Below are 13,730 nucleotides of genomic sequence, written 5' to 3' on the forward strand. Positions count from 1 at the left end.
AACTTGGTTCATAGTGGTAGTTTGTGGCGGATATTTAAATCATTTATATGTCATAAAAAAAGACTCGGGTCAAGGAGTTATATCATTAATTTAAAAACAAAGGGGGTATCTTTAATATTGATCAAATCTTGGGATTTCTAAAATAAGGATTATTTCTCATATTGACCAAACTATGGGTTCAAATGTGTCACTTTAGCCCTCTTCAGGGTCCTTTAGTCCATGCAACCTTTTCCCTATATATTTCTTATTGGATAAAAGATGTGTCACATTCAAAGTTCTGAAACTTGAAGTCAAGTTTGAAACTAAAATTTTAAAGTAGAATGTTTGGATGATCCGGGAGGATTTGTTCAATATCAATCAAATAATGAAAAATACTATTTCTCATAGAAAATGAATTTCCCATCTAATTTTCATGTATGATCAGACATGCCTTTGGATTCTTCTAACCAAAAATCCATTATGTTCTACTTCACAAAAATTATATTTTGTTTTTAACATTTGAATGTTGAAGGAGAGAAAGTCTTACCATTGAAGAAGAGAGAGAGAGAGAGAGAGAGAGAGAGAGAGAGAGAGAGAGAGAGAGAACCAAGAAAAAAAGAAAAGAAGAGGTTGTAAACTGGTTTTAGGAAGCCTATTTACAAAATTCATCGATATTTCATCTCGTCCAAATAAATTGACTTGGTCAAATAAATCAACAACTTAATTTGAAAAATATTTCAAAAAAGAAACGGGCAATTCCTTCCATTCAAAAATTTTTTCCGGCTTATACGTGGCTGAAATGTCTTCAAATATTTTTTTCCTGGATTAACCAAATTGACCCCTCACCAAATGATTGCCCAATCAAAACTTGTTTACTATAGGAGCATTCTAACAAGACCCACTTTTTTGTCTCAGTGTACTAACTTACTAACTCCACCCAAAACAAAAAAAAAAAAAAAAAAACAGAATTGGAAAAAAAGATTTTTTCATTAAAATTAAAAAAATTACTTAAAGGACCTTCATGGAGGGATTTCTTTCTCAATAGTCCCTAAATTTTTGGAGGTTGCTTGGCAAGATATTTAGTATACCTTTTCTTTCTAAATGGTCGTTGGACCTCATTTACCACATTTTTCACGATTGAATCCTCTAACAATTTGAACTCATCGTTTTAATAAAAATATTGAATTTTTGAGACATTAATCAAGTTTTGGAGACTCCATTTCATCAAAAAGGATTTAAGAAAAAAAAAAAATCATTTTCAAGAGGTTTTTTTTCAAAAAATATTTTCTTTCTTAGTTTTTGGATGAAAATCAATCAATAATGAATCTTTTGGGTTGAAATCATTTAAACAAGTCGTTATCTCAAGTTTTTTGTCGATCTTTCCATATATTTTAGTCGAAAAAAGTCGAAAATTAAAAATGGGTTAAAAAACAATGAATTCGACGATAATTTAAAAAGCATCGAACTTGAGAATAAATAAAAAGTGGTGAATTCGATAGTAAAAAATGTGAACTTGATACTAAATAATAAAGCATCGAGTTAGATAGTAAAAACTATGAACTCAACAATACGGGGGACCATCAAGATCAAAAAAATTTACTAAATGTCCTGTCAAGCTAACACACAAAATTTAAGGACTATTTAGAAAGATCCCTTCCATGAGGGTCCTTTAAGTAATTTTTCCTTCAAAATTTAAATCTAAGAGTTCAATGACCGTCCATTGACGAGGGTACTTTGGTCATTCCGTTAATCTTTTTATAGCAAAGAAGGTCCACTGGCTAAGTCATCAATTTGAAAACACTGAGGTATCTCTAATATTCACACAAAAAAATGGAGGTGTGTCTAAATTACCCAAAAGAATATCATCTCTCCTCAAACAAAGCGAAGGTCCACCCAATTCCAGTGTTCATGAGCTTCTCCTCACTTCTCACACCCAAATTTCAAAATTCCCACAAACAACAATAACAGCACTGATGTTATGATGCTTCTCACAAACCTCACTCGCTTTTATTCTCCCTTTACTCATCTCTTACTTCTCTCCAAACCAACACTACTACCCATTACTTCTACACTCTTCTATAAACCCAAATATACTCTCTCCACAACTCAATCCATATCAATCCCTCACTTTTCTTCAATTTCTTCCATTTCTGAAGATACCCAGATCGAAATTCCCCATAATTTGGCAATTCCAGAAGAAACCCAGATTGAAATTCCACTCGAAAAGCTTTTTGTTCCTCCAGAAACTGAAATTTCCTCTGAGACTGAGTTCTTGAACACTAGGGTTTTGAAGGGTTCCAACATTGTTCTTAGCAAGTATGCGAGAGACGCCCAGATATCTGAGGCAGAGTTTGTGAAGAGCAGTACAAGGACGGAGGATTGTCCCTCAGATGGGTTGCCAGAATTTGCCCTTGTTGGGAGATCAAATGTTGGGAAATCATCGCTTCTCAATTCTCTTGTCCGACGGAAACGGTTGGCTCTCACGTCGAAGAAACCTGGTCAGTAGCTCTCCATTTCTTCCTTGTTTTGTTTGGGTTCTTCTTATATCTTTTCTTAGATCAATTATACTATTTTGATGCCAATCTGTTGAGCTTAGTTTAGGCGTTTTAATAAGAAGAATGTAAGGGAAAAGAGTGGTAATAGATACTAGATAGGGTTATAGGATACAAGCTTTAATTGGGTGTAAGAGAAATAATGAAACTAAATGAAAGATAAAATTAGAAATGAACTCATTTGGGAACAAATACGAGAAGCTCTGATAGGTGATAAAATAAGAGAAAGTCGGCTGAGATGGTTTGGGCATGTTCAACGAAGGTCAATTGAGCTTAGGAGGCAACTTTAATTAGAAGAATTTAAAGAAAAATTGGGGCAGTAAATAGGGTTCTAGGATATTGGCCTTAACTTTGGTGTTTGAAATATAATAAAATTAGATGTAAGCTATAATTAGAAATGAACGCATTTGAGAAAATATAGGATTAACTCCAATAGGCAACAAACTGAGAGTCAATTGAGATGGTTTGGGCACATTCAATGAAGAACGCTTACAGCCCTGGTTAGAAGGAATATATAAGTTGAAGGTTATAAATGAACGAGAGGAAGGCCCAGAAGAGCATGCATTGAGATAGCTAAAGCAGATGCGAACACACTTTGAAATATAGAAGATGTTGCTCTGGACAAAATTGAATGGAGGAACATGATTTATTTAGTTGGCCCCAAATCTTTGGGATAAGATTTGATGGATTGACAAGAAAAGGTTTGAATGGAGAAAGAGGCAAAGTAGAAGAAAAAACAGACCGATGAGAAGAGACGGTCAACATACTTCAAGGTCAGGTTCTCAATGTTGGTGAAACTTCAACCAAAGACAAAAACTCTAGTGCCTAATAGTGCATATAAGGGCGGGTAACAAACATTGTACGATGCACCCTTTAGGAAGGTGCATATCAACTTTAAACATTTATTTGAACAACCAAAGCGAACTAGATTTTGTTAATATTTTGCAAAGTTGTAGGCATTGGAGCCTAAGTTTAGAAAATAGATTTGGAGGTATACTTCCAAACTAAAAATAAATTACAAATCGAGAAAGGCACTCAGGAAGGATAAGAAAACTTTGTATGTATACATATTGTTTTTTCTTATTTGGGAAGCACATTTAACATTGATTTTATAGATATCTCCGAGCAGATCTCTCAAAATGCCTAGCGCCTAAGCGACTGCTTTTTAACTAGCTCCTACCTAGGTCCTGTTTTAGGTGCCTCTTCTAGGTGACATGTTTGCCTAGGCAACACTTAAGCGAAGATTTAAATGTAGTGAATAGTTTAATACTTTAATTTTTCATGATTCACAAAACAACCCAAAGAGACGGAATGACATACATCTAATGTGCGCCAAACCTTGGACGCATTCACCAGGTGGGAGCAAATAAAATCCTTGATTCCATGAGGAAGAAGAAAACAAGCTCTTGATTTGACAAGAGGAGGAGAATACAATAAAATTCTAGAGCAAGGTATTTATTTATTTTTATTGATAATTGAATTATTTATTACAATGCTCCACGAGGCCTCTATTTATAGGAAATCCTCCTTCTTCAATAAATAAAAGAAATCGTAATCTTAAATCTAAAAATAACAAAGAAAGGCTCTTTGGACACGAAAATAGAATTAGAAACTTATTAGAATTCTTAATTGATAAAACCCAATCAGTTGGGCTTCATATTAGGCCCATAAAAGAGGTGTGACTGAGCTGGAAGTTGGCCCATGCTATGGTTAGAATGAGTTGACTCAGTCCTAGATGGCCGAATTGACTCAGTTCTGGATGAATGAATGTTCTTCTTCTTTCTATCTTTCTTTTTCAAGGAATTCCACTACAAGATGTTCTGCATCACACATGAAGAATATCCTCTATCCCATTGGGTGGTATATGAAGTGCTAGGGGCCATAACATTGCCAAGCAACTTCTCACTGTAAACCCGTACAATATTTTGTGGCTTGACACATAACATGTTTGAATTGAAAATCTTGAGAAAATGTGTGCCACACTTAGCTTACCTCGCACACACTGCACTCTTTACAGGTTTAGTCATAGAAGATGTTTCCTTGTTCTTCTTTTGAATACAATTAGGGATCCTTTTGACTCCCATCTCTGCATCGTGCACTTCTTGGATTTTTAGTTGTAAATTAACTACGGAAGATCTTTATCTTTCCCCACAGGAAAGACGCAGTGCATCAATCATTTTCGGATAAATGACAACTGGTATCTAGTGGATTTGCCTGGATATGGGTGAGATCTTAAAATTCATTAATACTTATAATCTGTCTTGTCTTTCTATGCTCTTCGATTATTGTCATTTTTTTGCTTGACATGGTACATCACTATTTGAACTTTGAAGATGACTGAAAGACATAGTTGTGGTTTTTAGTTTGTGATTCACAACTGAGGAAGTGTATTTACTTTCTATTCCTTTGAGAAATTCAACCATGTCCACATTGATATGGTAAAACAAAATTTGTTTAATGGCTTAGAACAATGGACGTATTTATGGAAGTTCATATATATCAAACCTTCTGGTGAATGTAGGGCATAAAATGGGTCAGATTTTATCAGAAATCCGAGCGATCCAAAATCGGAATTTAGCAGGTTTGGACCTTTGGAGTAGATCCAAATTAAAAAATGGGTCAAATATGGGTAGGCGTCCCTTGTAGGGCATAATATATTACTTTGAGCCCTAGGTGAATGGGTGCCTTATGATTAATTTGGGAGTTGGACACCTCAATATTCTATTTTTTTTGCTAGGCATGTGAAATTTGTGGTCTGTAATTAGTTGGTGAAGGCGGGTTTTGAACCAAGGTTGTGGTATCAACACTCCAACTTTAACCAACTTAGCAAGCTGGCACCTTCAGTGCCCTTTGTACATGATCCTAATTCAATTAAATTTATTGGATTTATCAAGAGGAGAACAAAGAGTTCATGGCTCATAAGAAAAACTGAGCCCAGGGATAATTTTTAAGCCTCCTACCAAGTGAGTGAGAGCGCTTCTGATATGTGTAACTCAAATTCTAAATCTTATCACTAAATCTTCATGTAATGACATCAGATTTTATTTTTATCTTTCTATTTAATGCCTAAAGATCTCAGGTTGATCTTTTGCAATTGCTCAAGTAGTATGTCACTCTGAACATGAATGTGTCCTTGATATGTTGCTCAATTACTGTCTGTATCCATAATTAAATTTCCATTTAAACTGAACAGGTATGCATCTGCACCACAACAACTTCGAACAGATTGGAACAAGTTCACTAAAGACTATTTTCTCAATCGGTCGACACTAGTCTCTGTATTCCTCCTTATAGACGCTAGCATTCCTGCAAAAGAAATTGATCTTGAATATGCTAGTTGGCTTGGTCAGAATCAGGTAAATTTTTATTTTTATTTTTATTTTTATGGTAGAAGGAAGAGAAATATGGGTTCAGCTAAAATGGGTTGAGGGGAAAATGTCATCATCATCGAAGCCACATCCCAAAAATTTGGGCCAGCAAAATGAATCTTGTTCCTCCATTCCACTCTATTTAAAGCCACGACTTCTGTTATTAGAATTGTGTTCATTTCACCTTTTGTTATCTCCATCCACATTCTTTTGGGTCTTTCTCCCATTTTTTAACCTCCAATTTGAATTTTTATTCTAATTGGGTTATAATATGACTTTCTTGAACATCCCCAAACCATCTGTCGACTTTCTCTTAATTTATTGTCTATTAGAGCTACACCTACATTTTCTCAAATGCGTTCATTTCTTAACAAATATAGGAAGGCTAATTTTCTATCTTTCAGATTCCAATGACATTAATCTTCACAAAATGCGACAAACGAAAAAGGAAAAAGAATGGCGGGAAGAGACCCGAAGAAAATGTGGAAGATTTCCAGAAGTTGATACGTGAGTTCTTCCAATCAGTGCCACCATGGATCATGACCAGCAGTGTCACCAACCAAGGGCGTGATGAGATACTACTTCACATGGCTCAACTCCGGAACTATTGGCTCAAGCATTAGGGAAATACAGAACCAACACCTTCATCCATCTCTTTACTTAATTGCAGTTTGCTCTTCAATCTTGTCTTCTCCATTACAATATAGGTCGAGTGTTTAAGGTGTCTTACATCTGAAAAGATTTTTTTCAGGTGAAAGAATCTCTTTGTAGTTGCTTTGGAACAATTAAGAGATTCTCTAGAAGAAATACAGGACAGGTTAAAAAATAAACCCAGAGTTTTGATCTTATTGTCGTTTTAGTTTTTCTCGTGTCTGTTATTAAAAATGATCACTGTTATTGGTTGAATTTTCATTAAAATTTCCTTTAGAATTGTATGTTGTTCTAGATTGCCATTAAATGCTAATATTTACTTTCAATCAATTTTCACTCTTCCCTTGGTTGACTATTTTGTTTTTATGAAAATTTTAGGGTTGTCAATGGATCTGGATTGTATTGGATTGTTGTGAATCCAGATCCAATCCAATACTGATGAGATTGAATTTTGATGAGCTCCCATATATGATATCAGATTGGATCTTTTTGGAACCCAAAATCTCTGTCCAAACCATGGTTTTAAAACTTGTTCGAGACCGGGACATATCACCTGAGTTAACTCGGTATTGGAGTTGAACGAAATCAACTCACAAAATCACTTTTTTGACTGAGATTTAGGACTCACATCAATTTTTTGAACAAAATGTCTCAAACATATTGGAAAACTCTTTGAGACAACTCGGTATCAGGCTTGAACTAGACAAGACATGAAACCGAATTTTAAAACCATGGTCCAAACATAATCCAATAATTGCCGTTTTGGATCTGGATTGGATAAGAAATTGGATTGGGCACCATCAGGTTTGGTCTTGACTGGATCCCAATAGGTTCCCAAACCATATCTAATGGTAGTCGGATCAGGTCTATTAGAACTCACAACCAAGACTCTTGAGTTTGTCACACCGAGCCAACATGATCTGTTGGATTTTAGCCTCAAGTTCTGGATCATGATAATTGCAAAACCAACTAGTTAACTTGTTGAAGCCCAAATCTACCGAGATCATCATTTATTTGATCCATGTCCCAAGATAATAATTATTCATAATTTAACAAAAAATAAGTTTTTTTTGGTTGTTGTAATAAGTGAATTTTAACTTAAGAGGATCAACTCTCTCGTGAACCAATGGTAGCTTTTAGGTATGGTTGAAAATCGACCTGAGAAATTAATCAATCCACCTCCACTTCAATTAGGAATCATCAAATGTATCCATAATAAAAGTTCTATATATATAATACAAGGGTTCGGTTCCCAATAAGAAATTAGTTATTTCTTCAAAAAAGAGTTATATAGAAACTATGGGATTATAGCCATGATGTACCTTCAAGTGTAGCATTTAAGATGACAGACCTCTAAGTCAAGATAAAGATAATGATAATAATAATAATAATATATTAACAAAAACATTTAGAAATATATATATAAAAAAACTAGTTGTTATATAAAGGTTCATAAAATCACACGAAATTTTTTAATTTGTAGGAATAGGCATATGGGATAACATGAGATGGGGAAAGTTTGACTTTGACAACATTTTAATGCCCTCTAATTTTCTGGGTGGTATATAAGAAACTCACAAGGTTACAAGGCATCCCATTAAATGATTAAATCATATTTAAATCCCCATTTCTGATTTCACATCACACCCCTTTGTGCATAAGAAACATATTTTAAATTTGAAGAAATTACACCACATACCAACGAGACTGTTTTGCCAACTCAGGGGTGGAAATGGATCGATGTCAATCTTTTTCAGTAACATTTTCATGAATTACCATCGCAACAAATTTTGTTGTTCCCCAAAAGACAAGAAATATGAATATCACATAACAAACATTTTTTCTTGAGAAACACACCAAACTAAAAAGCAAATAACAAATAACAAAAGTACTTCTTCTTGACATCATCTTCACAATCAACACACTTTCCCTTAAGAGTTGAAGGATTCACTTTTAGTATGCAATTTTTCTTTTATATAATCAAAAATGAATTCATTAATAAAAGAAGGCGGCCAGCCGAGTTGGCCAAGCAGGCAAGAACAATACAAAAAACTACTCGTGTCATACTACAAACCCAATCCTACCTCCTTACAAAATCCTAAAAATAAACCCCTTACAAATTCACAACAAGAGCCCTAGGATTTAGCTACACATCCAATCCCACCTCTCTACAAAATCTTCAAAATAAAACACACCCTCTAAGCTCCTTCCAAATTTAGGACCACAAAAACAAGAGCCCCTAGGATTTAGCTACAAATCCAATCCCACCTCCCTACAAAATCCTCAAAATAAACCCCATCCAAGCTCCTTCTAAATTTAGGACCACAAAAACAAGAGCCCTAAGATTTAGAGAGGGGTCCGGAGGAGACAAAGTTCTCTTCAAAGATCCTACCATTGCACTCCTTCCATAAGAGCCACCAAATTGCTAAATGAGTGAAGCTCCAAAGCACCCTCTTTATCGCTGCAAAAGAGCTCCCCAAATGTAACCAAGACTCAAAAAGATCCCGCATGGAGCAAGGTAAGCACCCCAAAATTCCGAACAAGCCAAAAAAGTGATTCCAAACCTCATGAACCATCTTACAATGTGATAAAATGTTGTCCGCCAATTCTGCATTTCTTAAGCACAACACACAACAGTTGGCTGCACAGAAACCCCTCCGAATAAAAAAATCTAAGGTTTGAATTTTACCCAAAACAAGAGTCCAAGCGAAGAACCTCACATTAGAAGGTACTCTAGGTCCCCACACCACTACTTCTGGGAACGAGACTGAACCATTACTTAGTAAAGACCGATAGAAAGAATTAACCGAAAGCATACTAGTTTTACTCTCTTTCGAAATCCGTGCATCTTCACTTACTAAGTCGAAATGGTAGGGACTAGTACAATTTATCAATCTACCCACCTCTAGTTCCCAATCGTTATAGGCCCTCCAAAATCCCAAGACCACAACCCTTCTACACATTGCCTAAAACTAGTGATTAGTAATCCTCTCTTCGTGGAGATCGAAAACAACGTGGGCAACTCATTCATAAGGGGTCTATTACCATATTGGTAAAACCTTCAAGATACCTTTCTAGACACCACAACCATGAGCCACCATAAACTGGCCACAAACTACTCACCTCCACCCAGAATCTCCAAATCCATTTGCCCAATAAAGCCGGGTTAACCAACCCAAGTCTTTTGATCCCAACCCTCCTTTGTTCTTTGCCTTAATCACACACCTCCAACTCACGAGATGGTGTTTGTGTTTCTCCTCTATCATGCTAAAGAAAATCACAAATTATCTTATCCAATTTCAACTCAACCTTTCTAGGCATCTAGAAAATAGATAGGAAGTACATTGGTATGCTGGAAAGAACACTCTTAATCAAAGTCACTCGCCCTTTGAAAGACAATTAGCCTACCACGATGATAGTTTTCTATTCACCTTTCCAACACCGGATCTCACATCAACATGCATCTATAAGGAGCACCCCATGGAAGGCCCAAATACAAAGTGGGTAGGTTATCAACCTTCCAACCCAAATAAGTTGCCAATAAAGCTACATTTGGAACCCTTCCAATCACAAACACCTTACTCATACTCATGTTTATTAGAATTCCCAAAACTGCTTTAAAGCAACAAATCAAACCTCCAAGTCTCCTAGTTTGCTCCAATGGCTTATCTTGAAAGACTAGAGTATCATCTACGAATTGGAGATGAGACACTATTGGCCCATTATTTCCATCTGAAAAATCAATTGATGTCCACATTCACTACCCCTCTCTAACATCCTCCCCTAAAGTCTCCTCAACAATAACTTTCGTATGCAAATAGCCTAACAACCAGTCACAAGTGAGATGGTTCACCAATACCAAGTTGGATTGCATGCTAGTATCATACATACCTTTTTGTACCTTTCCAACGTTAAAAAAAATACAAAAAAAGTATTGATACTAAGAGTTAGGTTCAAAACCCATCACCCTATAATTACAAACCCACTTGCATATCCAAAATAAGTAAAAAAAGGGATCCAAATTCTCTTTTTTATAGGTTTGAAGTATCAAGGCATGAACATGATCCTAGATCTATGGTGTTACCAATCAGACCTTACCCCCTCACTGAGGTGGCACGTTCATGGATCCGGGCCCCCAATCCACTTAACGACCACCACTACAAAAAAAATTATAAGAAGATATTCATTAATAAAGAAGGAAGACCGACCGTTTCCCAATTTCCTGTAAAATCTTCAAAGAAAAAGAATACCCTAAATTCTTTGAAAAACTTAGACCAAAAGGAAACCCAAGATAGACAAAGTTGTTTCTTTACAATCCTTCCTTTTTTGGGTGTGGCTATTTCTCTCTTTCCCCCCAACAAATAGCAAACAAGGTGCTGCTCCATAATAACCTCTTTGCACCAAAGAAAGAGTAGCCAATAGAAGTCCAAGAAGCAAAAAGGTCCTATAGAGCGTTTTAGGCACACAAATTGTCACTCCGAACAAACTAAAAAAGTGCACCCAAATCTCAGACATAAAGCTGCAATGAAGAAGAAGGTGATCCAAAGATTCACCATTTCTCAAGCACAACAAACAACAATTCACCCCTTACATCAACAACACTGATCAATCCTTACATGCTAGCCTATCTTACTTGGATGTATTTCAATGAGATAGTGGAACCCAAATCTTATTTCTTTTAGATTTTACTTGATGAACACAGTTTTGTTTCAAAAAGATATTGAAATTACTTAACAAATGGAAACCCAAGGAATTCATGAAACAAACTGCAGGGCATATCGATATAAGAAATTGCAAGTGTAGAATGGATCAGAGAAGGCAGAGTCATCCCAAGCCCCTAATCATTAACTAGAAAGTCCTGGGAGGCTAATCATAATGACACATAAGTTCAACATGCACATGGTACACCCATAAAATGGTCACATGCACATCTATAAGCAAACTGATGTAACTCAGTTGGCCAAGTCTTACCCATCTATGGGCAAAACTTCAAGATCTTGTCCCCAACTCCAAAACCAAATAAATGCAGTAGGAACCACCACAAATTACACTAGCCAAACACTGACCAATAAAATAACAAAATTGCACATTCCACTAATACCTACATACTCAATGATAGACCTTAGACAAACAGTATAAAAAAAGCTATCAAATCTTTTCAATGATACTTCATTTTTCTCCACCTAAATTGATTCCACAAATCAATCTATAAATACGAAAACTCTAAAGTATAGTTATAATCAACAATATAATAATAATGAAAATCCAAAACTTAAGAAATTAAAATATTCATGCATTCATGATTCACCTCCAACAAAAAATAACACAACATCTAAAGCAACACTCACTAAATAAATCATCCAAAAACTCATTTCTAGAATTCATGATGATTGAAACCATAACAAGATACCAAAATTCCCTTCCCACAAACAATTAAGAGGCTGCTGCACCTTTCTTCCTTGGAGCTGCTTCCGTGCCTAAATCAAAAATATTTTTTAATAAAAAATATATATAGAAGGTGGGTCTGGTAACCAAACTATTGTTATAAAAATTTAAAAAAAAAAAAATTAGGGTTTGAAGAGGTTACCTTCTCTGAAGTTGCTCTTGAATCTGCGAGGGACATGGCGGAGATACCTCATCCGACCAGTTCCAGTGGTCTTCCTACGAATCGCCTTCACACTCCAGTTATCTAAAAATCATTTTTTTTTTTCAAAAAAACATAAAACACAGATGAATCAAACAGAAAGATTGGATCCAATAACCCATAAAATCAAGATACACGAAAGCTTGACTCACATTTTCTGATTCGGCTCGATGGATAACCACAAGCGGCGCATCTACTTTTCTGTAGATGAAAGCTGCGGCGACCGCACCTCACACAGAGAGTGTGAGTCTTGTTCCTCCGCTTACCGAAGCTTCCTGTACCTTTTCCCTATTAAGATCAAAACCCCAATTTGTTTTACAGATCTTTGAAGAAAGAAAAATATAGAGCGAGAGAGAGAGAGAGAGTTACCATCTTCGCAGGTGCAGAACCCCTAAGTCCAGAGCTCCTTACCGCGACAAAGATGCTATTTATATGGGACTTTAGGGATTAGGGTTACGACGTGTTGTTGTGCAGTCCTGCGTATTTTAGCATGGTCCGTTCTATTTGCACCCACCTTTATGCTCCGTGCACCCACATTCTTAAATACTTCCCGGTTCCCACCCCAAAATGTGCCTTAGGAGGTGTAACGAGGACAAATGACGGGTGCAAGTATCCTGCCCTCGCATATCTGGCTAATTCACTTTCCAGGGTTAGGGCTTGGGAGTTGAGGTTAGTGTTAGAGTTGTCAAGGGTATGATTGTCAATGGATCAGATCAAACTCGAAATTTGACCTGTTTCGATTTGATCACTTCAGGTTTGGATCAATGCTTTGGATTCTGATAAGGATCCAATCAGATTTGGATCAATCATGTCTCGATCTGATAAAATGTTAGAAAGTATATAAATTATATTATATATTTCTTGAAATATATGAAGTTCATTTAGATTTTGTATATAAAATAAAATTAGGTTGACCGATCAGGAAACGATTCGATTGTTAATGGATCGGGTTTGGATCTTAATATTTAGACATGATAAAACCTGATTCGATAAGGGTCCAATTTCATACTTGTCAGATTTGTCCCTGATCCAATCCTTATTGGATTGCTACCATATTGACCCCATTCCAATTTAGACATGATCCATTCACAAACATAATCAACGGGTCAATTACAAATAATACCCACAACCGAATCTAAAAGTGTTGTTATCTATAAATACGTGATTTTCGAGTTCGAAGATCAGCACTATGTGGATTTGGAGTCATTGCAAATTTTTTTTATATATAAAAAGGGCGTGAATGGTCATCCAAAAGATATTTTTCAAAAAATTGACGTTTTGACATTGTAGTGACTCTTGTACGGATTTGGACATTGATCTACCTAAGATCTAGATAAGGATTCGATTAAAAAGAGGGGAAGGTGTTGGGCAACTCCCCTCTTTCTACCAAAAGATGGCAATCTTAAAAATTGTGGTCATTTTAGAAAAATAAAAGAAAGTAAAAAAAATTCAATTAAACTATGATTTTGTGCCCTCAAATGCGATGAGCTTTTGATGTCGACTTAAAATAGAAGAGTCATCTCATTGAGAGAGAAG

At 35.8% G+C, this 13,730-nt stretch overlaps 2 protein-coding genes across 2 annotated transcripts; one reads left to right on the forward strand and one right to left on the reverse strand.

Annotated features, from left to right (window-relative positions):
• The first annotated feature begins 1,814 nt into the window (after nt 1–1,814).
• Nucleotides 1,815–6,832, forward strand: LOC147388794 (P-loop containing nucleoside triphosphate hydrolases superfamily protein). Its single transcript, XM_086418011.1, has 4 exons — nt 1,815–2,477; nt 4,686–4,755; nt 5,725–5,887; nt 6,304–6,832. Exons 1-4 carry the CDS (start codon nt 1,958–1,960, stop codon nt 6,520–6,522), a joined length of 972 nt encoding a protein of 323 aa, XP_086274137.1. The 5' UTR covers nt 1,815–1,957; the 3' UTR covers nt 6,523–6,832.
• A 4,990-nt stretch (nt 6,833–11,822) lies between these two features.
• LOC147388795 (large ribosomal subunit protein eL37x) lies at nt 11,823–12,718 on the reverse strand. The gene is made up of 4 exons (XM_086418012.1): nt 12,564–12,718; nt 12,347–12,482; nt 12,138–12,239; nt 11,823–12,027 (listed from the first exon to the last, which is right to left on the reverse strand). Exons 1-4 carry the CDS (start codon nt 12,564–12,566, stop codon nt 11,984–11,986), a joined length of 285 nt encoding a protein of 94 aa, XP_086274138.1. The 5' UTR covers nt 12,567–12,718; the 3' UTR covers nt 11,823–11,983.
• Nucleotides 12,719–13,730: the final 1,012 nt, after the last annotated feature.

The sequence above is a fragment of the Akebia trifoliata genome, chromosome 12, assembly GCF_017979445.1.
Source record: "Akebia trifoliata isolate Shusen 1 chromosome 12, ASM1797944v1, whole genome shotgun sequence".
NCBI lineage: Eukaryota > Viridiplantae > Streptophyta > Magnoliopsida > Ranunculales > Lardizabalaceae > Akebia > Akebia trifoliata.

Coding starts and splice junctions, on each gene's coding strand:
- LOC147388795 (XM_086418012.1), bottom strand. Junction 12,240..12,346: donor ATCGAGCCGAATCAGAAAAT/GTGAGTCAAGCT, acceptor AATGATTTTTAG/ATAACTGGAGTGTGAAGGCG. Junction 12,028..12,137: donor CAAGAGCAACTTCAGAGAAG/GTAACCTCTTCA, acceptor TTTTTGATTTAG/GCACGGAAGCAGCTCCAAGG.
- LOC147388794 (XM_086418011.1), top strand. CDS start 1,958: ATGATGCTTCTCACAAACCTCACTCGCTTTTATTCTCCCTTTACTCAT. Junction 2,478..4,685: donor TCTCACGTCGAAGAAACCTG/GTCAGTAGCTCT, acceptor CTTTCCCCACAG/GAAAGACGCAGTGCATCAAT. Junction 4,756..5,724: donor GTGGATTTGCCTGGATATGG/GTGAGATCTTAA, acceptor TAAACTGAACAG/GTATGCATCTGCACCACAAC.